This window comes from Monodon monoceros, unplaced genomic scaffold (genome assembly GCF_005190385.1).
Source record: "Monodon monoceros isolate NGI ecotype Baffin Bay Population unplaced genomic scaffold, NGI_Narwhal_1 Super_Scaffold_1, whole genome shotgun sequence".
In the NCBI taxonomy this organism is placed as follows: domain Eukaryota; kingdom Metazoa; phylum Chordata; class Mammalia; order Artiodactyla; family Monodontidae; genus Monodon; species Monodon monoceros.
This window is the reverse complement of record NW_021703765.1, coordinates 47772907-47797924: the sequence shown is the minus strand read 5'-3', so window position 1 is coordinate 47797924 and position 25018 is coordinate 47772907. Positions and strand designations below refer to the sequence as shown.

The 25018-nt window shown below is 40.5% G+C and overlaps 1 protein-coding gene across 5 annotated transcripts in view; it reads left to right on the top strand.

The window, feature by feature from the left end:
* Nucleotides 1-25018, top strand: part of TTC39C (tetratricopeptide repeat domain 39C) — a 101146-nt gene that overhangs the window by 43051 nt on the left and 33077 nt on the right. For 4 of the 5 annotated variants that reach the window (XM_029231344.1, XM_029231346.1, XM_029231345.1 and 1 more), the window contains 5 exons: nucleotides 4931-4979; nucleotides 6360-6488; nucleotides 8761-8875; nucleotides 17864-18218; nucleotides 20051-20219. In XM_029231344.1, coding sequence (XP_029087177.1) covers nucleotides 4931-4979; nucleotides 6360-6488; nucleotides 8761-8875; nucleotides 17864-18218; nucleotides 20051-20219 — 817 coding nt within the window. Of the gene's footprint in view, nucleotides 1-4930; nucleotides 4980-6359; nucleotides 6489-8760; nucleotides 8876-17863; nucleotides 18219-20050; nucleotides 20220-25018 lie in introns of those variants that run through there. The other variant, XM_029231349.1, reaches the window with a different exon arrangement.

Genomic DNA, 25018 nt, shown 5'->3' with positions numbered 1-25018 from the left:
GTAGATTTTAGAATCAACCTGTCAACACACACACACACACACACACACACACACACACACACACACACACACACACACACACACACACACACACACACACACACCCGGGATTTTGCTTGAGATTGCATTGGAGCTACAGTGCAGTGTAAAGAGAAGATAATATCTCAGCAGTAATGAGTCTTCCAATCCATAAGAATTGTATATCTCGTTATTTAGGTTACTGGTTCACAACCAGGGTTGATTTTGCCCCAGTAGGACATTTGGCAGTGTCTAGAGACATTTTGGTTGTCACACCTTGGGGGGTGGGGTGGGCGGAGGCAGTGGCTTGTGCTCCTGTCATCATGTAGGTAGAGGACGGAGATGCTACTCAACATCCTACAGGGCACAGTGCAGCCCACCCCCACGCCCAACAAAATTATCTGGCCCCAAATATTAAGAATGCCACTGTTGCAAAATGCTGATTTAGAGTTTTCATTTTCCTTAGTAATGTCTTGAGTTTTCAGTGAAGAAGTGTTGCACATTTTTGTTAGTTATCCTTAGCTATTAATATTTTCATGCTATTGTGAATGATAATTTTTAAAGTTTCACTTTCTGATTGTTGCTAGTGTATGTGTATATATGTGTTTATGTATATGTCTGTGGTTACGTGTAGGATATTTGTTGTTTTATGTCTCTTATGTCCCAGTTGTTTTATATATATTTTACAAGCTCCCTTTCAGTCTCTTTTGACTCTTATATTTTTGTATTGTTCTTGAAGAAACTAGCATCTTTGTCCTGTAGAATCTCCCACAGCTTGGATTTTGCTGGTGGTGTCAGTTTAATATTGTCCCCAGTCTTTATGATCACTGTCCGTATCCATTAATTGATTAGGAGCAGCTACAAAACAAGATACTCTGATTCTGTCATTTGCTTTTCATTTATTAGCCCAGGACATTTTTGTAAAGAGATCCACCCCACATCTGATTGGTTACTCTGAGAAAAGGTGTGGTAAATGCTATTCTTTCCCCTTTTTTAACAGTTTTCAAAATAATGAATTGGTTCTCTAGGATCCTCCATAGGCAGCCAGTGAGTTGTTGAGTTGTTTTTTAACTAAAAAGTATCATTATGAATTTACAGTTTTAAATTATTTGATATTTCAATCCATTGCTGTTTTTACCTCATTGGTGATCAAATTGTTACATCTTTGGCTTGAACCTCTTCAAGAGCCTAATGTAGTTTTTAAACTTCCTTGCTTTCTGTTATAACACAGTGCTCAAGGCTGTTGAACATTTCTTGCCCCTGAGCTTGAATTAGCCATCTCTTTGTGGATCTTTTAATTAATGTATTTAGAGAGGGTGCCGGACCATGCTGAATACTACTGGGTGGTCATTGTTTCTAGGCTTTGAATTAACTTTATCCTTTTTCCTGTGTACAAAATCCTTGGTTTCAAAAAACACCAACGTGGGCTTCCCTGGTTGCGCAGTGGTTGAGAGTCCGCCTGCCGATGCAGGGGACACGGGTTCGTGCCCCGGTCCGGAAGGATCCCACATGCCGCGGAGCGGCTGGGCCCATGAGCCATGGCCGCTGAGCCTGTGCGTCCGGAGCCTGTGCTCCGCAACGGGAGGGGCCACAGCGGTGGGAGGCCCGCGTACCGCAAAAAAAAAACAAAAACAAAACAAAACCCACCAACGTAATTAGGCATTGTTTTATCACAAACTACATACCCAACAGCTGTAGAATAATGGTACCAACTTGACTGGTAAAAATATGATTACTGAAAACAAAAATTTGTTTTGCAATCTTTTGGGGTCTTTTTAAGGGTATTTCATAATAGGGATGTGCTGTCAGATTACTGTATTTTAAAGTCGTTTGGAATACTTCTACTCTGTGTGGTTATTTTACCAATTGGGTTGGCATTTAGGTACATGTAATTCACTTTACATTTGAATGTTTAGGGATCGCATTATTAAAATTTGATATTATGACATACAATATTTACATGGTTCCAAAGTCAGATCTACAAAACAAGAGGTATATACAAAGAAGGTTCGTTTCTATCCTTGTTTCTTCTTCCCTATCCCTCCCTCACTTTGTAGGTATCCATTAAAAAACATGTTTATGGGTTAACTTACCATTATTTTTTTTTCGATATCGCATGTATGTATATGGATTTAGATCCTCCCTTCTTTTAAATAAGTGAGGTTTTCACGATGTGGTCTATTTCACTTGCCCCCCATCTCCTTTACGTAACTTCTGGTATTTAGAAAGGTTTGTCTTTTGGTTCTAATGCTTACCTTTATACTCAACCTTTACCTGATACCTCGCTCCCCGCCTCCACCCTTGTGCTGGTCATTGGTTCCCAGTGTGAGCCTCTTCCTTCTCCGCCCCCTGCATCGGTGTTGAAGTAATGATCCCCCCAGCATCAGTGTTGAAGTAATGATCCTTGTACTCTTTGGAAACATTCCCAAATCTCCAAATTGAATACGTTTTATGTGGAAACACATGTGTGGGCTGCAATTGATTTAGAGGAGGTGAGTTAATGTAGGATCATCTGGGTCATGTTGAGTTAAAAAAATAAAATCAGGTGAAGGAAACAAGTGAACCTTGTTAGATGAAGCTCTTACAGCACCAGGTAACATGCAGCATGAGGATTCCTGCTTCCCTGTCAGTTCATTATCGAGTGGCTAATGCACCCAGGTGCCCTGGGGTTTATGGAGACAGTACCTCAAGGAGGGAAAAATGTTTCTCTTGGGCTGATTTGTCACTTAAATGAGAAGATAGTATGTGAAGTACTAAGGGCTAGGCGAGGGCATCATGAATCATTAATAGCCTGGGCTCTCAGAAACCTAATTTTAGTCCAGAACAAGAAGCAAATGTAGCAACACTAGGCCCTCGATTCAGCATCTTTTCATTTCTCAGATGGCTAATGGCTAAGGTGTAAGCGCGGAGCGGGCAAAGACGGGGAAGCTGGGCTGATCAGCTCTTGATTGAAACGTTCCTGAAAGGCGGAGCTCTTTCATTCCTTCACTGATTCATGTTTGTTGGATGCCTGCTGTGTGTAAGGAATAATGGTGAGGGAGAAGAGGCAGAAAAGAGCATTCTAGAGGGGACCTTCATACACAACCCAGGTTATAATGTAGCGGGTAGAAGCCTGTAATGGCACATCCGGGGAGAGCCCTGGAGTGGAGAACTGACCTCTGATCAGGTGCAGAGTTGGGAGGATGGAGCCTGGGCCGCGTGCTTGCAGAGGTGCTGTTGGAGCTGGTTCACGGGTGTGAGTGCTGGTGTGGGATTCTTCACCCGTCACGATACCTTCCTAATTCTTGGAGGTTTAATATGCAGTGGGGGTAAACAAGCTCTTCTTCACTGTAGAATTTGAGTAGGTCCCAAGCAGATGGAAAAAAATTGTAGCAGAGGGTTAACATTCCAAATCATTTGAGTTCCTGATCCCTGCCCCTGCCCCCAACATAACCCCCACCATCCAAGAGGAAAACGGATGTGCATTCCACTTGACTCTGCAGTGCTACCTCTAGCAGTTTATCCCAAAAATACGTTTGGACTCCTTGCAAATTACATGTACAAAGATGTTCATCTGAGCGTGCGGTATATGTGTGTACGTACGTATGCATATATCCATCTAAATGTACACTCCCTTCTTCCCATACACACCTCCACCAAATACACACATGGTCACCTTGGACTTAAACTAAATTTCCAGTAGGAGATTGACTAAATACATTGTTCTTGGCTTTTTTAAAATAATGACCATATATTACTTACATAATAACAAAAGCAGTACAATTATTTTTAAGAAGGCAGTTACAACTTACTTTCCCTTTTAGTGCCATCTACAGAGACTTGGATTTTTGTACTGGTTGTGAATTTGAAGCAGAATGTTTATATTTTTATATTCTTTGAATTAGTATTACTTTGACTTGGCTTCATATTTTTGGTTTACATATAAAATTGGATAATGATTGTATATTACAGCAGGGTGATGACTGACTCCAGGGAGGTATTCTTAAAGTTCTTTGGATGGGATAAGTGAGTTTGCCAGGTCTGGCTTAGTGGTAAAACTCTTTGATCTACTCTGAAAATAATACTTAATTTATGTGTGGAAAGTTTTGAACATGTTTTGCATTAAAAAAATGAATATTAATATCATGATGTCACTTGTATGTGGAATCTAAAAAACGGTACAAATGAACTTATTTGCAAAAGAGAAATAGACTCACAGACATAGAAAACAAATTTATGGCTACCAAATGGGGAAGGGGGGGGGTAAATCAGGAATTTGGGATTAACAGATACATACTACTACATATAAAATAGATAACAAGGACTTGTATAGCACAGGGAACTATATTCAATATCTTGTAATAACCTATACTGGAAAACAACCTGAAAAAGAATATACATAGAAGTGAATCACTTTGCTGTACACCTGAAACATTGTAAATCAACTATACTTCAATTTTTAAAATTTATAAAAATTAAACAAAAAATGAATATTGGACTTCCCTGGCGGTCCAGTGGTTAAGACTCTGCACTTCCACTGCCCGGGCTGTGGGTTCAATCCCTGGTCGGGGAACTAAGATCCCACATGTGGCGTGCACAAAAAAAATAAATAAAAATTTAAATAAAAAGAATATTAATCATCTTCCTTTAGCCACGTGTTTTCAGATGTTGGATTGGTTTACTAAAGCAATGTCAATTATAATGTGACTTCCTTGTTCTCCTTGCTTTGAAGAATCAGGTGTGGGGGGAGATTCTATCCTGGTGGACAGACCTGTGAACTTCTTGCCTCTTTTACTTTTTTCTTAGGGTAATTTAATTGGCTTGAAGACCTTAACAACTTCTGTCCAATTATTGGGAATATATAGTGATCCTGATATGTCAAATGCTTTTAAAATAAAATTTCACAATAAAAGTTATTTTGTTTTCTTAACAGAAATCGTAGCCCATTAATGAGTTTTGGAGCCAGCTTTGTCAGTTTTTTGGTAAGTTTATGTGGGAAGAGGTTTTGGTGGGAGGAAAACAAATACATAATGTATGTCTTTTAGTGGTTACCTGCTGTAGAGATACACTATTGTAGAAGACCTTTTACAGTTTAAAACTGGAGTAAAATTTTTGCCTATTAACCAACACTTATGAGATACCCTTCCCTAATTTTAAAGATTAAATGCTTATATCTTCTAGAGCATTATATTTTTTCCAACCAAAATCCTTTTTAAAATAAAAATATAATTGAAAGACCTTTCCAAAAATTAAAAATGCATTAGAGTTGAAAAGAAAAAAAAAGTCAGACTTTGGATAATAAAGGTTTGCTTTAAAATTATTGAATAAATGTGGATCAGAAGACAGGTTAAATTAGCAGATTTAAAGTTTATCGGTTACTTTTGCATTTTTGAATATTAATATTTAGGAATTGAGAGAATAGGTTGCAGTTAGGTTTTAAAATAAATTGGGCAATGTAGAAAATTGGATGCCTTTAATTAGGTCCTTCCAAGAACCTGGTGTCCTGTCTCTGCCCTTGTAGCCTGTTCATCTCAGAAACCTCAGTTCTTCTGGGAGAAAGTAGCAGGTTTTCAGCAAAGAAGGGATGATTTTTTTTTTAAACATCTTTATTGGAGTATAATTGCTTTATAATGGTGTGTTAGTTTCTGCTGTATAATGAAGTGAATCAGCTATACGTATACATATATCCCCATATCCCCTCCCTCTTGTGCCTCCCTCCCACCCTCCCTATCCCACCCCTCTTCGTGGTCACAAAGCAAGGGATCATTTCTACCAGTCAAATGTGACCTGAAAAAATCTACCAGGATCAGGTGCTTGGAAACAAGCTGTCAGTGGAATTTTTCACTGGGGACAATAAAAAATGAGTTCCTTAAAAGTGAGCCCATTGGAGTTGCTGTCCCTGAAAAGATTGATAATTGATAATTTTCAAAGTAGTACCTACTAGCTGATGTTTCATTAGCGTTTTGTGCTGTCCTTGATGAACCCAGGGATCCATGCGTGGGTAGAAAGTGCTTTCAGTGAGGCTGTGTTCTAAAAACTGAATTAAGTGGACCAGTCAGAAATCATATAATTTTTTTGTTACTGTGTTTAATAACAAAAAAAATGTAGAACAGTAATTGCAAGGACATTTGTTACCATACATTTTTTCATGCTGGTGTAATAGAGGTATGTTCTTATTTCATATTGAGATTATAGTTTGTTTTTTTTTAATGAATAGGGTATGCTGTAACATTCTGATTCTTTTACTGTCAATAAATCATTTAGATGGTTTTTCCCCCCTAGTTTGGAGTTGTGTTGTAATAAATTGGCCTAAATTTTCAGACACTTACTGATTCATTCTTTCCTTATTTCTTTCTTGGAAGAATGCCATGATGACATTTGAGGAAGAAAAAATGCAGTTGGCATGTGATGACTTAAAAACCACAGAAAAGCTGTGTGAAAGTGAAGAGGTTGGAGTAATTGAAACAATCAAGAATAAAATTAAGAAGAATGTAAGTACTATGTCTTTAAGTTATGAACTATGTGCTGCTTACTTAGAACATTGTTTATTTACTTGGTTTTTGGTGTTTAGAACATGGCTAAAGCACTAAATGATTCTTACAGCTTTTGATTATGTAAAGCGTGTTTCTTAAAGCAATAGAACGCCCTTTAATCATTAGAGCTTTTCAGTGCATATTCTTTTGGTATCTTAAAATTATCTTCTTCCACAGCGGACCATGCTGCAAGGGCTTTTGTAGGTTTTCATATATGTATTTCAGATACGTTGCATTGGCATAATTCAGGAATTTAGCTGTTACCTCCTTTTAAAGCCCAGGGCTTCCCAGCCTTTGGTTATAAATAAAGTCACAATGATATCATAATCCACTTTTCCTGATTTTTCTTTCACCTTTCAGTGCAAAAGTTCTAGACTTTGAGAGGCATCCTCCTACCTCTGATGTTTCTGGAGCACCCAGGGGAGTCACATGTGTCACTTGTTTAGTTGACAAACCAGTCTGTCGGTTACAGTCAGGAAAAGCCACCTGTCATTTTTGCTCCTTTATGTCACTCCAGGTGGCTTCACCTCTGCTCTTGCTTATGGTGTCAGCCATGAGGAAGCCACTGATGGGCCCAGAGTACTGTCTCCTGACACTCCAGAAGAGCCACAGTTCTCCTTGATTTCTCGTTTCTCCAAACTGTACATCAGTCAGTGACCAAGTCCCGCTGACTCTTTGTTAAATACGTCCTGAATTCATCTACTTTCCCTGCCAATGCAGTGGGCCAGCCACTATCTCCACTTGCCGAAGACAAACCCTCACTGGCGTTTCTGCCTCCAGTCTCACTGTTCTGTAATTCTTCTCCAAAATACAGTCACTAAGATGTGAATTACACATCGCTGATTTCATTTTCAGTGTCCCCGGCCCCTACCACTGCCATTGCACTAAAATCCAAACTCCTTAATGTAGCTGACTTGTCACTGACTTCTCCTCTGCCTGGAACATTCGTCTGCCTCTTGACCTGGTTCATATCCATTCTTTAGTTCTTCCTAGATGTCATTTTCTCCAGAGACTCTTGTCTGAGCCCCCAAGCCTATTAGTGTGTCTCCTACAGGTTCCCATAGTTCCTTGTACTTCATCCTTCAGAGCATTTACTGCATTACATGGATGTCAGCGTTCCCTCATTAGACTGTAAGCTAATTTACATGTCTGTGCTCAGTATCTAGTACCAGGCCCAGCACATACGTTAATAATCAACATTTGTAATGGGTCCTTGAATTTAAAAAGCATTTTCACATACAGTATCTCATTAGCCCTTCCAACAGCCTTGCAGAGTAGATGTTCTTACAAGCAGAGAAAACAGAAGCATCAATAGATTGACATTTGCTTAAGCAAACAGGGTAATGGGTGCTGGAACTAGATCAGGAACAACAGTGACCATGGTGAATTCTGCTAATCTAGAAAAAAGAGAAGCCAGCCATTTTGTCATGTATACTATGTATACTTTTGTCATATTTGGAAAAATCCTGTCATTTCTTATATCACTGTGAAAGCATATGAAAACTAACCTATTTTGTTCAAGTTTAAGAATGCACTGTTACATTTCAGAGTGAATTTTCTTCGTTTAGCATTCTTTACGATGAAAACCAAAATCTTATTAAAAAGTAGGGTTTTTGGGTTTTACTTTTTCATATTTTATACAGGTAGTCAACTTTAGAGATTATGACTTAAATTTCAAGTTCAATTTGTGACTCATTCAAAGATAATTTTTAATTCCGGGGTGTTTTCTCCTTAACTAACATGAAATCAGTTTCCAACCCTCACATCTCGGTTGTGTGCACCAAAGGAATGAACCCTAATACTATAGGTCCTTCCTGAAGGCAGATGGCTGCAAAGTGGCTTTTCGGGTTGTTTACCTGGGGCAACGTTTTGTACCTTCAGTAATTTTTTATTTTGGATAAGTAAGAACTTATGTTGTTTTCAAAAAGGTAAAACTCTGAAGTTGTGTGTGGACTTTCATGTTTCCCATGAACTCAGTGTCTGTAATTTAGAGTATTTGTCTTTGAGTTACAAGCCTCTTCATCAATGTATTGTTAACAAAATAAAGCTGGACTTAATGGGGGAGGATAGAACTACCAGGCTCAGAGTGTAAATTTGGTCTTGGATTTCAGCAACTGCTGTTTCACACTCCCTGCGTGAAATTATTTTGCACAATAAAGTAATAGTTGTTTGGAGGGAATACTGTTCTTGGGTGTGATTTATTGGTGTGTACTTTCTTCCTACCAAACAGGTTGATGTCCGAAAATCCACCCCCTCTATGGTTGACCGGCTTCAGAGGCAGATAATCATAGCTGACTGTCAAGTTTACTTGGCTGTGCTCTCGTTTGTAAAGCAAGAATTGTCAGGTATGCTGAAGCATTGTTCTTAATGGCTTTTGCTATCCAGTGGACACAATTGGTAATACCTTTTATTAATTAATTTATTTATTGAGAACACCTCGTATTTCAGTCTTTGAAAACATGTGGCATCTCTTTGGGGCGTGATCCTGATTTATTACTTGAGAAATTGAAACCACAAGTGCTTAATGTGTGTTTAGTAGAGAAGTTTTAGTTCCAAAATCTGTTTCGTCCTCTTGTATCCAGATAGTCTGTCATACTTAGAGATATTACCAGTGCCTTAGATTGATAGATTGATGGTTTTTTTTTTCTTGTGGGAATCAAGTTGTGATAATAACCCTTTAAAGTGAAATATAACCAGTTTAAGTTACTCAGAAAATTGTTATTGAAGGCCTGAGTGCGTACTAAAGACTTGCTAAGGTACTTGAGTGACTTACATTTTAATAACCCTTAATGAGGAATATAAACTGATTTCTTACTTAGTTTGCCCAAGACAGATGTTTTCCAGGATTTTGTAGCTTTAATATCTTGAGTGGCATAGACTGGAATTGAGGCTCTCAGAGCTCGCTGTAAGATTCACTTTGACACTAATTCTTCCTTTTATGTGGTTTTGTGTCTCTGATGCTGATGGCAGAAACCTGCCTCTTTGGTAGATAGGATTTACTTGAAAGAGTGAAAATTCAGAAAGGAAATTGACTAAAATTCACACTGAGAAAAGCATTTTCTTCCAAACCTGAGATGAAAAAGGGTATGTTTCTGCTAAGTCATAACATACACTTTTCTTTCTGGATTACCGGCAGCCAATTTTCCTGCCCCTTTTTTTTCTTTCTTGTCTCTCTCTGTCTCCATCTCATATTTGAGGTTTCTTTGTTTCTTCTCTTTGGCTCAAGTCAGAAGTAGAATTAACTTTTATTGTGACCTCCAAAATGTGGGCTTCCTAGTAATTATCTTCTCTTTTTTTTTTTTTTGTAATTATCTTCTTTTAAAATGTGTTTTATGGTTGTACTATGGTCTTTTCCTTTTGATCCAATTTTTTTTTCTCTTTAAGTCTCATCTCAGGACTCTCCCAATGACTATCTTACTTATATGGTTGAGGGCTCAAAGCTCATGTGAATTTTCTATAACACAGTGATGTAAAATCCCCCATTTGGAGTGCCACACTCACGTAGTGTGTGGGAAGAGTAGCGGGAAGAGCTGGACCTCTTTGGTCAAGACAGGAGCTCTGGTGTTTTCTGTGATCTTGGACTACTTTTTCCTGAGGCTCAAGGACTTTTCTAAGGACCTAATTTTAGCCATTAAGAAAATATCTGTGGAGAGAAAAGGATAAATCAAATGTAGTAAAATGTTTGGGGAATCAGGGTAAAGGATATCGGGGAAACTTTATATTAATCTGTCCTTCACATGTTCATTCATGGGTCCATTCAATAAATAATGATAGAGCACATACAATGCTAAGCACTGTGTTCCATGAGCAAATCCAGGCCATGGTCCCTGCCCTCATGAAATTCAGAATCATCAGTTAGTACTATTTATTTGTAAAATTACTCTGATTGTAAAATTACTAAATATTGCTTTAGAAAATTTGGAAAATATAAAATAATGAAAAAGCAGGTCATTTCTAATCTCACTACCTGGAGAAAATCACTCTTTATTGCAAATGTTCTGTTTTTATCTTTCTCTTTCTTTAAAAAATTGAATCTGTGGTGTTTTGTATCCTACTTTTCCCTTTTAGGTTATAATTCACATATTTTTCCTATAGCTCAGAGTTTCAAAATATAATTTTAAAAGCATTAATTTATCATGTGAATGTGCCATAATTTATTTAACCAATTTCTCTTGGACATTCCCATGTTCTTTGCTTTGCTTTTTGTTGTTGTTTTAGTGAAGCTGAACTTAATTTTATATTTTACCCATAAACTGTATTCCCTTCGCAAATTACCTTCGTGACCTTTTCCTGTTCTCCTAAAAAGTTGATATTAATCAGCTATTTAATCCTGTTTATCATAGATTTTTTTGTGTTTTGTTTACTTTAGTAATTTTTTTTTTTTGCGGTACGCGGGCCTCTCACTGTTGTGGCCTCTCCGTCGCGGAGCACAGGCTCCTGACGCGCAGGCTCAGCGGCCATGGCTCACAGGCCCAGCCGCTCCGCAGCATGCGGGATCCTCCCGGACCGGGGCACGAACCCGTGTCCCCTGCATCGGCAGGCAGACTCTCAACCACTGCACCACCAGGGAAGCCCTACTTCAGTAATTTTTATTGGAGTATAGTTGCTTTACATATCATAGATTTTTAACAGCACTCTTGGTTCTTCCTGATGCCGTATAATTTATTGAATGTAATATTGATAGTGAAAGGAAATTGACAGACATGAAAACCTCAGGTTCTAATAAACACATGTAATGGTCATTTGCTTTATGAACAGCTCAGTATTTGTCTCAAACAAACAGACATAACTAAAAATGTGCTTCATTTGCCTTTCAGAAACCCTCTAGGTTATAAAACTATGAAAAATTTACTCTTTGTTGGGATCCGTTTCTTAACTTTGTTGATGGATAATTGTTTTGGAACAACCCCTCCTTGGAGATGTTTGTTGTAGGTTGTCCTCCCCCACCCCTTGATTAGGTGGCCCAGAAGTGGGTGTGGGTACACACTCACCTGAGCTCCAGGTAAGAGTGAGTCTGTGTGAATTTGTTAGTCCTTCTGACTTTCGAAAGAGCTCCTGTATTTTGTCTCATTTGAATTTCTTTATAGTGAATTACCTCATCCTCTCTCTCTATTTTCCTATACTATTTTTTTAAAAGATTTATTTATTACTTATTTATTTTATTTATTTTTGGCTGCGTTGGGTCTTAGTTGCGGCACACGGGATCTTTTTGGTTGAGGCATGCGGGGTCTTTCACTGTGACGCTTGGGCTCTTCGTTGTGATGCGTGGGCTTCTCTCTAGTTGTGGCGTGCGGGTTTTTTGTTCCTCTTCTCTTCTCTAGTTGTGATGTGCAGGCTCCAGGGTGGGTGGGCTCAGTAGTTGTGGTGCACGGGCTCTTGTTGAGGTGCGTGAGCTCAGTAGTTGGGGCATGAGGTCTTAGTTGCCCCACGGCATGTGGGATCTTAGTTCCCGGACCAGGGATCGAAACCATGTCCCCTGCATTGGAAGGCAGGTTCTTTACCACTGGACCACCAGGGAAGTCCCTCTTGTACTACTTTTTAATTTACTCTATTATCCAAAAGCCTTTGTTGTTGTTTTTTGCAGTGAGCACATGTGAATTACTTTAGTAACAAAAAGTATTTATTTTTAAACCGACTTGATGGCTTTTGGCACCTTGTTTGTGTTTCCTGAATTTCCTTTGGGCTTGAAGATCGGCCCCATGTCTTACTATTCTTGGCAATAACATACGCTCAGTAAGTTTTCCTCAAATGAGATTGGGTTTTCCTTGTTTCACAGGTGAGGCCATTGACGCTGGATGATTTGTTTGAGGTTGAGCAGGTTTACACAGTGATGACAGAACCAGGACCTGAGCTGTGGGCTTCTTATTTCATATCTGAATTCCTAGCACTCACAGTTTTCCCTTCACCTTCATTTGGTCACGTGAACCACCAGCCTCCCAATGGCCCAGAAACCCGAGGCTCTCGGGGCCTTGTCCCTCAGCCCCCGTGCGCGTGTGCGCCTTCCGTCCTATGGAATGAGCCCCCAGGAGAGTAGAACAGCCTCCTGTTGGCCCGGATGCTTCTCCAGGCCGCATTCTCTACGATGCCCCTGGAGCGCTCTTTCTAAACCTTGTTACACCTGTGCTTCAGACACTTAGCTGTTCTGCAACATCGCCTACAAGGAATAGTGCAGATTCCTTCCTCGGGTGGCATGGAAGAACCTGCCCCCTACCTCGCCGCCACCACCTCTAGCTCGGCAGGGCTGACTGCAGGTCTCTGAGGCCCTGCTGCCTCAGGCCTTGGTGTGCGCTGCCCTCTCGGTTTGGAACCCCTTTTGTCTTTCTCTTGTGCCTCCCCAGGTGCAGCCTGGGTCTACTCCCTTCATGTTCTCCTTCCTCACTGACTTCATCATACGGCCTCTGTTACTCTGCTTGGACCCTGTGCATAGCCAGTTAGAGCAGTCGTCACACAACTGTACACATCTGTATTTACATGCCTGCCCACAGTAACAGATGGGAAACTTCTTGAGGGCAGGGACTGTGTCTACCTGCTATCTTTTTATTTTTCTCCACATTTATTGAGCATTTACTATGTGTCAGATTCTGGAAGGTGATAGATGCTAATGGTCTAGAGATGAATGAGATGTAGCTCTTGCCCTGAGGCTACTGAGAGTTTAGTGGGGGAGAAAGAGGACTAAATAAGTTCTCATTCAGAGTGATACTTTCACCACTAGACATTAGACATGTAAGTTAGAGAGGTTGCACAAGGAATGAGCAGTTCCTCAACTCTGCTGGGAAGGTCAAGGATCCCTAATCCTGAACCTGAGCAGGGTTATAGAGAATGGAAGTCCGTTGTCTTCTCTGTGTCTCTGGCACCTGATATGCTGCCTTTGCCTAACACATGGTGGGTACATAAATGTGAATTAAAGAGAGGGATGGAGGAAGGGTGATGTCGTTCAGGAATGAGATGCATGATACTGAGCCCTAGGAAGCCCCAAGAATAGTTGGGATTGGAGAAGTGAGTCTATCAGAAGTCTGTTGACTGGGGATAAAAGTAATAATGAGGAGATGGGCTGACTAGTGAAAACTAAATCATCTTTTTTTTTTCTTCTGAAGTCTGTTATGTGGGTCACAAGGAAGCCAAGGCTGAACTTCCCTTCCATTATAGGACTAACCAGCCTCATCCAGGACAAGCAAACAGACAGAATGCTATGGTAGGGCCTCTCACCAGACACAATCCCTGCTAAAAAAAAAAAAAAAAAAAAAATTTACAAAATTTATTCCAGGATCCATTTAGTGTAACTTGATATTTTCATTTTCCAGACAACTCTTGCCCTTTCTAGGGGAGGACTCCCACCCCCGTTATGGGGACAGGGTTTCCCATCTCTCCTGCATCTCTGGCTGGTTGAGGCTGCCCCTGACAGGGGAGGGCGGACGGTCTGTGGTTTTCTGCTCTCTGTGCAGTCCTCTGGGGACGCAGTCACGGTGGTTGAATGTTTTATGTCTGACGTTTCAGAGGAGCCTATGAGAGCCTGTGCAGATTGAGGGGCCCAGTGTTCAACTGTTTTCTCTGCTTGTTGGGCAGAGGCTGCTCCTGACCGCGTTGCTGGGCATCAGCTGACTAAGTGTCCCTCCCACTGGGGCCGCGGTGCTGTGGGCCCGGAGCGCAGCTTCTCCACCCAGTCCTCACGCAGCCTCTGCTCCTCCCATCGCAGTCTGGCTGAGCTCAGATGTTTCGGTTACCGCATTTGGGACATGGAGTCGGGCGAGTCCTGGGACCTGTTTCAGTGCAGAGTTGAACTTAAAAAGTGGTAAAAACAAAATCTGTTTCTCTCTAGGTCCTAACTTTGTACACATCTCAGTTTCTAATCTTCGATTAGTCAAAACTTTGAGTTCTATTTACCTGGCTCAAGTTCAGGGCTTTAAAGCTTGTTACTGTAGACTTGAACATGTGCTTTTAAAATAAATGTTAACATCTAAGCTCTTATCTTAGGCAAGAAATTAAAGATGTTGAATTAATTTCATTTTTATTCTGTAAAAATGGGTTTTTACCATGTTGGTTTTCTTTTCCTTTTGTGAATTGAGTTCGAAACCGTCGGCATTAATGGATTTTTATGTTTGCTTCCATTGCTGCCATTCTTTTCTGTAACTCTTCACCTGAGATCTGGATTACTACAGCTTGTTTCCCTAACACTAGTCCCTTTAACTTCAATTTTAGGGAGCCCCTGCTTCTCCCGAGCAGGCGTCCTTCCCTTAGCTGGATACCACTGGGTGCATCATCCCTGCACCCATCCTTGGCCCAGCTTGTCCCCTGATTCACTCTGCCTCTGAACAGCTTTCCATCTGTCCCTTCATACTTACATTCCTGTTGCTCTCCCCTGGAATGCTGCATTTCCCTAAGTGCGTCCTCAATAAAGTGACAGTAGCCTGGAAAATACAGGATAAAATGGAGTTAAGTTTTTCCCTCTAATTTTCCAGTTAGGCTTAGGGACAGGAGGGAGTAAAGTTTTCTACTGAAATCCTGCAATACTTCTTTTGCACTTTTAAATTTATGTATGTGCTTATTACATAGAAAACAATTGACTGTCAAAAAGGAAATAAAAGGGCAATTCACTCATAATCTCAACATTGTTTTTGTTTTTCTATGTATGACCCAGTGGACCATATAAATAAACATATGCATATATAGTCTTATGTTACACACATTTTTTTCACTTTTATTTTCTAATTTTATTGGGCATTTGGAGGGCTGAGATGTATGTCTTATAGTTCATTTGTGTCCCTCAGGCGCCAAGCACAGTCCTAGGCACGTGATAGGAACTTAGTAGCTCATTGACATTTTTAGGGTTTTGCAATTTTACTTTTCCTCTTTTTATTTCATTTTTTATCTGTAGCCAATTATTATTTCTTTTCAGTTAGATTCAATTGCTTTTGTGTTCTCAGGACTATATATTTTAGTTTCCTTTTTCTTGGTCTTTTTCTGTTTTTCTATTCAATCTTTGGCTTTTTGGATCATAAGTGAGAGTCACCTTTCTTGTCTGTGGGTGTATTGGATTCACCTAAACACTTTGCTAGCATACAAAGAAGTGTCAAGGTTAGGTTTTCTCAAACCTCTCTTTTTCCCACAATACTTCCATTTAGGAGGGAAAAAGTCACTGAGCCTCTTAAAGGCAGGATCTATGTCTTATTTCTCTTTGATTCTCCTAGAACAGTGCCTAAAAGTAATATTAGCACAGTAAATATTTTTGTTAAATTGAACTGAATAAAAATAAATTGTTTCAGATATGTATTACTTTTATAACAATAAATTATACACATAGTACCGCCTCCCCCCCCCAGCAAAGCTTTTGTAGACTGGTTTATTTTACTTCTTCATCCTGTCATGTAGCAATCTTTGCAGTGCACTTAGACTACAGGACATTCATCACCCAGAACTTGTGGGATGGTTGTGTTTTGAATTGTGATCCCATAGGAGATACGGTCATCGTTTGCCAGAAAATTGATACTTTAATTAAGATAGTAGCTTGAGTTAATGGATCAGGGGTCCCCAAGACCTGTGATTAGGAGGACTCAGAAGATAGTCATACTCATGGCTATGATTTGTGGCAGTGAAAGGATACAAAGCAAAATTAGAAAAGGGAAGAGGCACAGGGACGAAGACCAGGAAAAGTCAGGCCCATGCTTCCCAGGGTCCTCTCCCAGAAGAGCCACATAGGATGCGCATGATCCTCCTGGCAGTGAATTATAACGACACCTGTGAAATGTAACCAACTGGGGAAGCTGGTTAGTGACTCAGCATCTGTAGTTTTTACTGGGGACTGACCATGTAGGCACCCCGCTGCCTGGTGCATACCCAAACTTCCAGAAGGAAAGCAGGTGTCCACATAAAACATTGTTCATACAAACTGTAGGCACAGTGAGTCCCTCTTACCGGTTCTGGGAATGATGGGACCCCTCCCAAATCCAAGTTCCCAGATACCAGCCAAGGGCCAACATTGTAAACAGGCCTTTCAAAGGAGAGCAATAGACCTGCTATGTTAATTCTTTTCTGCACATGCCATATAATCTTAGATCACTTTCAATTCAGGGATTGGACTTTTATAAATCAGATTTTATGTTATATATTTTATGTCATTCAAAAATAAATTAAAACACTGCTTTCCCTGCTGTTCTAAAGGGCCTGGAAGCCTGGTACACGGTTCCTGTTGTCTTCTGTTGTGCTTTGAGGTCAGAGTATCAGTACCATTATTGGTAACGGTGCCAAGTGGACAAGCTCTCCTCTATAGTTACTAGAGAACTATTTTACAGAAAACTCCCTGTGGAGGACCTTTTCCCCAGATATGTGGTGGTGATGCACTCAGACAAGCACAGGTCTATCGACGCCCCCCCTTCCCTTCCTCATCAGAAGGGAAAGATGTTCGCAGGAGAGGGTGAGGCAGGACTCAGACCTGAGAGGGGCCAGTGGGGCGTGGAGCAGGGTAAATCCCAGGTTTATCTCTCCCTTTGCCTTTGTGACACACATTCTCAAGGTGGCTATGTTAAGAAAATTGGCCTAACAGAAATAAAGGGAAGTGGCTTTAAAAATAACAGATTTTCACGTGTGAATAGCTTCTGCTTTGCCACCCTCCTTCCCTGGAGCTCTCTAGGCTGGGCAGTGGGGGAGCTCCATTGTCATACACACCAGATAAAGCCCCCCAGCCTCGCTAGGTGCGGTTAAGCCACTAATAGGCATTGAATAGAGGTGCGTTGGGGATTCTTTGCATTTTTGTATTTAACGCTAATGACTTTTTTGTTAATAAACTGGACATTTGTTCACCCGATAAATATTAATCGTTTTGTTTTGCTTGTTTTATTTTTTGGCAAGTCGCCATGCTTGGTGCTTGGGTATAAATTTAGCAGCAAATTTAGATTTAGAAGTTGCTCTTGAGGCGGGATGAAACACAAGGTACGCAAATTTAAGAGTTTTATCTGGAAAGCACCATAGTTCAGGTAGTTCAGGGATGTGGTAGAGGGTTTCACAGAATACGTGGGAAAAAAGTCCGATTCAAATGATGCTTGCATTCATTCATTTAGCAGATATTAGATGCTATGCCCTCACCTCAGCGTGAGGGGCTCGATACAATGAACAAAATAATACATGGTTCTTGCCAAGTGGTCATCCAGACTAGTAAAGGGAAACAGACAACAAATAAGGAATTTAAGCCATATGAAGAACAGAAGGTTTCATGATGGGTAATAATTTTTATTGTTTTTTAAAATTTTGTTTTTTCAGGTCATTCTTCAATATCTTTATTAATGTAGGAAAATTATTTTGAATACTTATTTTTTCATGCTTTTCTCCCCTTCTCTTTATAGCATATATAAAAGGTGGGTGGATCCTTAGGAAAGCCTGGAAGATTTACAATAAATGCTATTTGGACATCAATGCCCTCCAGGAGCTGTATCAGAAGAAGCTAACGGAAGAGCCCTTGACTTCTGACGCTGCAAATGATAATCACATTGTGGCTGAAGGGGTGTCTGAGGAGTCTCTAAACAGACTGAAAGGTGCTGTGAGCTTTGGATATGGCCTTTTTCACCTTTGCATATCCATGGTGCCCCCAAACCTGCTCAAAATCATCAACCTGCTGGGTTTTCCTGGAGACCGCCTACAGGGGCTTTCTTCACTGATGTATGCAAGCGAAAGTAAGGACATGAAGGCCCCTTTAGCTACGTGAGTAGCTATATTGCAATGCTTTGGTAGATAATATAGTGTTGAAAGTAAGTGAACGACAATCAAAACCTTTATAGGAAACTTCAGGTAAAATGCTTGGTTGGTTGACATGCTGCCGTGCCTTTCTGTTTTTTAGTGCAATGCCAAGGACCGTGTTTTTGGTGGTGTTTATAAGTTGACTTTAGAGACCAGAGCACTGTTCTTAAGTCTCATGAGTCCTGTATTTTATTTTATTTATTCACTTATTTATTTTTGTGGAAAGTCCGTCTTGACCATTTTCTTTCTTTTCTTTTTAAATTAAAAAAATTTTTTTTTGTTGAGTCCTGTATTTTAAACATGCAGAATGATCATGATTTATAAAGTTTTTGTGACCCTGACCAGTCACTGAGATTGATAATCCTGATTTTTGGACTTAAGGGGATATACATTTCATGACTCTTCTGTGATTCTGAAATTTCTATTCTTATATCCTCATGTTGGGTAATTTTCCTTGATGATTCTGGTTGGTCCATTGGTCTCTTATATGTGGCTTGGAGAGTTTGTGGTGTTCAACTAAATTGAGTTATTGTTGTTCAGACTAAACTTAAATGATAATTATTTAAACCAAAAAGTGTGAAGAAGCCATTATAACCATCCAGAGCAAGGATTCACCCATTTCCTCATCAGTTAAAAATGATGTGATTTTTTTCTAGTCTGGTAAATATCTACTACCATTTGCAGTTAGAATAATTTTATCAAATACTGGATGTCCTTTGATATTACACCACTTAACAGAATTTTTCCAAAGATTTTGGTACCACAGAGAACCTTAGTGTGCTGTATTTCTGCTTATGTCAGTATTGAGGAATTTGGATGTTAACTCTTAATCAGCTGGTAGCTATTAAAAAGGTCATTCATTTTTTATTGCAAAAATATTCATGCCTCCACAAACTCATTATATTACACAATGGTCCTTTATTAATTTGACTTAACAGATTTGTAACTTATGATAATTTGTCTTTTTTAATAATATTTTCTGAGAAAGGAATGAATTCAATAATAATGTAAATTAGTCTGATCTCCAGAAGAGGACCAAATTTATGCACATGCTGGAAGCATACATTTACATAAAAATATTGTGTTGGTTAAACATTTTTGTCGGTTGGTTAAAGCCGATCCCGGGGAATCTATTTTGTTACTTAGTTTAATGTGGCTTTTTTTTTGTTTGAAAGGGACACGTTTGAAGTGGGAGAATTTTAAGTAACTTACTTATTTGTTTGGTTTTCAAATTGAACAGCCTCAGTGGCTAGAGAAAGGGCCCTTCATCCGGTCCTTTCACTTATTTTAACCCAATTTTGTACAATTTTGCCTGTGGTTCCTATATTTAAATTCAGTCTGAGGCTTACACTCTAACTTTTGTGAACACTAGCGAAAACATTTTCCTTTTGTAAAAAGTAATGCAAAGAGTAATTTTAAGGGGATAGTAAATTCATGGTAACCAATTACTGTTTCTAATTTACACGTTGACGAGTAAGGTGTAGAATTCAGAGATTTACATAAATGATACCGTCAGCAATCCATCTAGAAGCCTCAGAAGAGCTACTTGCTTCTGTGACCTTATTCTCTTACCCGATGGGAGTATGCTGATTTATATGTTGTGCTCTGAAGTTGTGGCTTTCCAAATACTGATAAAACTAAGATGGGGGGCGATACTGATTTTACTTCTTCAGAGACTGCCTAGTGAGCTTTTTGGAAGGGGTGTGTATTGGAAGAGCACACACTGATTTTTTTTAAAGAGTGGAAACACTAAGAAAAGTCATTGTCACTCACGGTTTCTCTCCCTCTTCCTTTAGATTAGCACTGCTCTGGTATCATACTGTAGTCCGCCCGTTTTTTGCCCTGGATGGCAGTGATAACAAAGCAGGCCTGGATGAAGCGAAGGAAATTCTTCTTAAAAAAGAAGCTGCTTATCCAAATTCTTCCCTCTTTATGTTTTTCAAGGGACGCATACAACGATTAGAGGTACTGTGCATTCCCCATCTTTTTAAAAATGAAGCCTTCTGTTGATCGAATCTATAATTCTTACTTGGGTGGGGGGTAGTATCACAAGGAGCCCGAATGTCATAGGGCCGAGTAACATCTTGTTTTTGTGCCTTGTGTTGCATCATTGCTGTGGGAGCCTCTTCCAGGAACCCGGGGTGTTAGTCAGTTACCTTCTGTTCTGCAGCTGTGGGCGAAGCAGGGCCGGGGTCCCTTGGCGCTGATGAGACGAGATGCTGCACCCTGAGCTGAAGGCACAGGAGCCCTTGGGAGCGTCTTAGTTAAAGAACATGAGATACGTTGTTTTTCCTTCTCTGGAATTACTAATAATCTGTTTCCAAATGTTCATCCTGGCTGACAGTTGATTTATACACAAGTTATTGCCCGAAATGTCAAGGACAGCAAAGGCTTTGAAATAGTAGTAGCCGGTATTACTTTTTCATGCATGTGTCTAGGTCCTGTGCCAGAGGTTTCACACACACCATCCCATTTGATCCTCAGAACAAGCCTGCGACAGAGATAGAAAATCATCCCCTTGCATCTTACAGGAAAGATAAACAGGGATCTTAGCGGGCTTCACGTGACCTCCGAGGTCACCCAGCAAGTGAGGCCAGGCTGTCTCATTTCAGAGAAACAGTACGCCCTGGCCTTTGAGGGGGTTCTGCTTCTCTTTGCATTTCTTTTTTTTGTCTGCTTACTTGAGGGCATGAGGATCTGAAGAAAACCGAAAATTTTGTAGGAAATTAATCATGCATATGAAAGGAGGTGACTGTTCTGAGGTCCGCCACCCACAGGCTCACCAGGAGCTAGTTGTGCAGCAATGTGAGGTTTAATAGCCTCTGCCCTCAGTTAACCAGGCATTCTCAGCACACCCGTCGAAAGAACCCACAAGTGCTTTGGAAGATTTTTGCCTAGGAATGCTTTCATGAGCACAGGAGGTGACGCGTTCACTAATTTTTTGTTGGCAGTGGAGAGTATATTACTTCCCCAATAATTTCTTTCCTTCATGAAGTGCCTTCTTAAATCCGAGGACGCCTTACCTTTATTTATGGAAATTGTATTTTAAAGATTGTACTAATAATTTACAACTGAAACACAGCACAGAAAGCTCTCCAGGATCTGACTGATTTAAACCCATGTCCAAGTCATTTTTCTTCTCATTACTTTGAGACTGCTTTTCTTTGCATTCAGGCTCACGTACCTTCAGTGACATTGCTCTTTTTTTCTCTTGCTCTCTTAAAAACGTAGGTCAGTCTCCTGTGCAATCCAGTCTGCTGTTAGTGTGTTTTTCTTTCAAGCTCAGGGTTACGGTCCTGCACGTAGGGAAGCATGTTCAAGCTGTTCAGGTTTCTCTACTCCCTTGGGTTTGTGCAGGAGGAAATAACCCCGTAAAAGGAACATTTTAATTGGCTCAGCCTTCTCACTTGAGTGACCTTTTCTGAAATGAAAGTTGGGTGCAGGGTAAATGCTTTCTTAGATGTGTAATGCCTTTCCTTTAAGCAATCGACATTCTGAATAACTCTGAACTCGAAGATACTAGGTTTAGTGTTCAAAGGAGGTTTGCCTAGTGGGGGTGAGAGCCTGACGTTTACAGTTGTGTACAACACAGCAGTGAGGCCAGAGCTTCAGGCATGTACTAGACGTCTCTCTCCTCACTCCCTTGATCAATGAATGCTCTAAATTGGGTTTTGAAACCGTTAAATAGAAATGTAAAAGTCAGGATTTATATTTCATTATGCTTCCCATTTTCATTAATTTTTTATTTTAAAACAAAAATGCTGGGACTTCCCTAATGGTCCAGTGGCTAAGCCTCCACGCTCCCAATGCAGGGGGCCCAGATTCGATCCCTGGTCTAGGAACTAGATCCCGCATGCATGCCACAACTAAGACGTCCGCATGCTGCAACTAAAGATCCTGCAGGCCACAACTAAGACCCAGTGCAGCCAAATAAATAAACAAACAAATTTTTTTTTAAATGCTTAACTTTTAGCAAAATTAATAACTTACTTGTTCTCCAAAAACTCAATTTGGCGTGATTTTAGTTTGTCCACAAGTCATCCCTATTAGGGACGGAGTGAATGCTAACAGTGAGGGGTCATTCATTGTCGTTGGGATGATTCTAGAAATGAGGAAGCCACAGCACCATCAGAGGATTCTTATAAGCACGGTTTGGGGAGGTACATAGTGACCATGATAGCTCTCAGCAGACGTTCAGTCTCTTTCATGGTAGATCGTTGGAATCTGAGTGCCGGTGGTGGTTGTTAGAACTCCTTTGTCATGGAGCAGCTTGCTTACCCAACTGATACTTGGTTTTAAGAAAAAAAGACTGAAAGACCTGTTAACTGCTCTTGATGGGTGAGCTGTGGCCTGAGGGTCAAGTGAAGTGTGACAGTTGTTTCTGTTTGGCTCCTCCCAAAGTCTTAGAGGATAACAGAATTTTAGGGCTAACTTGAGATATTACGGTGCCTGGACAGTGGCATTTCATTAATCTTCCCAGGTGAGCATGTAGGAAGGTATCAGATGGTGGCATCCTTCATTTGCTGATGAAGAATTGCTCAGAGAGGCTGTGACATGGGTCTTCAGAGGCTTTTTGTAAGGCCTCTAAGCTCCCAACTCAGTTTATGAAAACACACAGGGCTTAGTTGACGAATTTGTTTACAGAAAACCTTTTTTCTTTTCAGTGAGCACTTAGGTTAGAGAGAGGGCGCCTTGAGATCTTTTTATGGACAGGCTCCAGGGAACATGGTCTGGGGCTCTAATTTTGACAGGTGCATCATATGACACGGACTTAACTTTTTAGATTCTGAGTCACTGAAGAAGTTATTTGCACAGCTGCTTTCATGTAAACTTGCCCTCATACAGGGTGACTAGCTCAACACGGGCTGGTTAGTGTTCACTTTCCTTGTTATTTTCGAATCATGTGCAGGTGCCCACTTTCTCTTTCAGTGTCATCAACAGCTTTTTACATACTTTGCCCTTCATTGTTTGGGACAGTTTGGAATCCGTAGGGGAGGGTGGTCTTTAACACGTCCACCCCTGTCCTGCCACTTGCATAACCCTTGTGGCCGTGTCTTCATTATTCCCCGGTGTTGTGGCCTGACTTGACATAACAGTGAAGTTCTGTGCCATCGGTGGTACACGGGGTCCTTGTGCATCTCAGGACGCCAAGCTTCTCTGCTCTTCGGGAGTCTTGGCCAGACTGCAGGAAGAGTTTTCTTTCTTTATCACCTTTGCTTCTCCCCACTGCGTGTCTGAAGTACCCCCACCTTTGGCCCTCTCCACCCTCTTGTCTTACCCTCCTTACCTGTCCTGTCTCTGTTGACTTTTCCCATGTGACTTAGCATGTTGCTGTGAGGAATAAATGGGTTCACACAGTACTTAGCATGTGATAAACGCTATCCAAGTAGTGAGTGTGATGGTTGTTGTTATTCTTACTGAGTGCTTAAGCCTGGGAAGTAGTGTTACCAAATTTGCTCTCTTTTTAGGAGAAAGAACTTGTTTTGGTGTTGAGAGTTGTCAGTAGAGCTAGGCTTGTGATGGGTAAGATGCCTGTGTGTAGCTAGAGGGGCTATAGCTACTGTACCGTACCCATGTTTACTTTTCCCTGAATTTCCATAATGCACACAGATGTTAGGAAGTTGACCCAAGGGTTATATAGCAACCTCCATTTTAAAATATGAATTGATAATTATAATTTTGAATTTTATGTTTATTTCCATCCCATTAAACCTACAGTAGTGGTGGTAGTGGTAGTCTATTAACGTACAAGTGATTAATGAGTATTTTTCTTGATTATTTAAAGGTATTAGGGACAAGTCTACATTTTAATAAACTTTAATTCTCTCCTCTTTTTTCTCTAAACAATACAGATTTGCACAACTCCCCTCTCCTCCCGCTTTAACAGTCTATTTAGTATACAATATACAGATACACATGCTTGGTTTTGTGTGTATACATAGTTTCGTATACATACTTTGTATGGTGTGACTAGTTATAAAACTAATTTTTAATATTAGTCTACTTATCTGTCTCTAAACGCTCAAATATTTGAATGACAATTGATCAACAATGACAGTTGATGGACATATTCTAATGAAGTTACTTTATGCACTTTGGGAACTCTTATTTTGAGACTGTCTTCCTAGCTTGCACCCATACTTTCTGAATATCCTGCATGGTGGCATCAAAAAACCACACATTTGCTTCTCGGGAGCAGAAGTGGGCCCGGCACAAGACCTGGCCCTCAGTGTGTGTTTGTCAAATGAACAGATGAGTCTGTTGGCCGGAAGTCCATTGATCAGTGTGAGTGGTGGCGTCTCTTTAAGAGAGGAAGCTGGTTATCAAGGACTGTCTCCTTTTCTTGGTGGCACCTAAACCTGTTTCTGCTACCGATGCAGACGAAGATGGTGCAAGAATGTCTTGACATTTGGTGTAAGAGGATGGCCTACTAAGGAGGGTACCGAATCAGATATTGAAATTCTGATGGGCTGGCTAAAGAAGTGTGACTCTAAAGAAAGGAATTAAATAAATTTACAGGAAGTAAAAAGAACCTGGATATCGATGAGGTCTGTGCTCATTGCTGGAGTGGCGAGGTGAGAAGGCTGAGCCCCTGTGCTCTGAGCTCAGCCTGGTGGACCCTGTGCTATAACAGCCCCTCAGTTACAGCAGAGACAAGCCCTGCTTCACGAGGACCAAGTGGGAGTGTGCACAAGGCCTTGAGGCCACACTGAGGGAGTCCTAGTGAACTTTACCGTGTGTGTGGGGGGGGTGGGGTGGGTGGG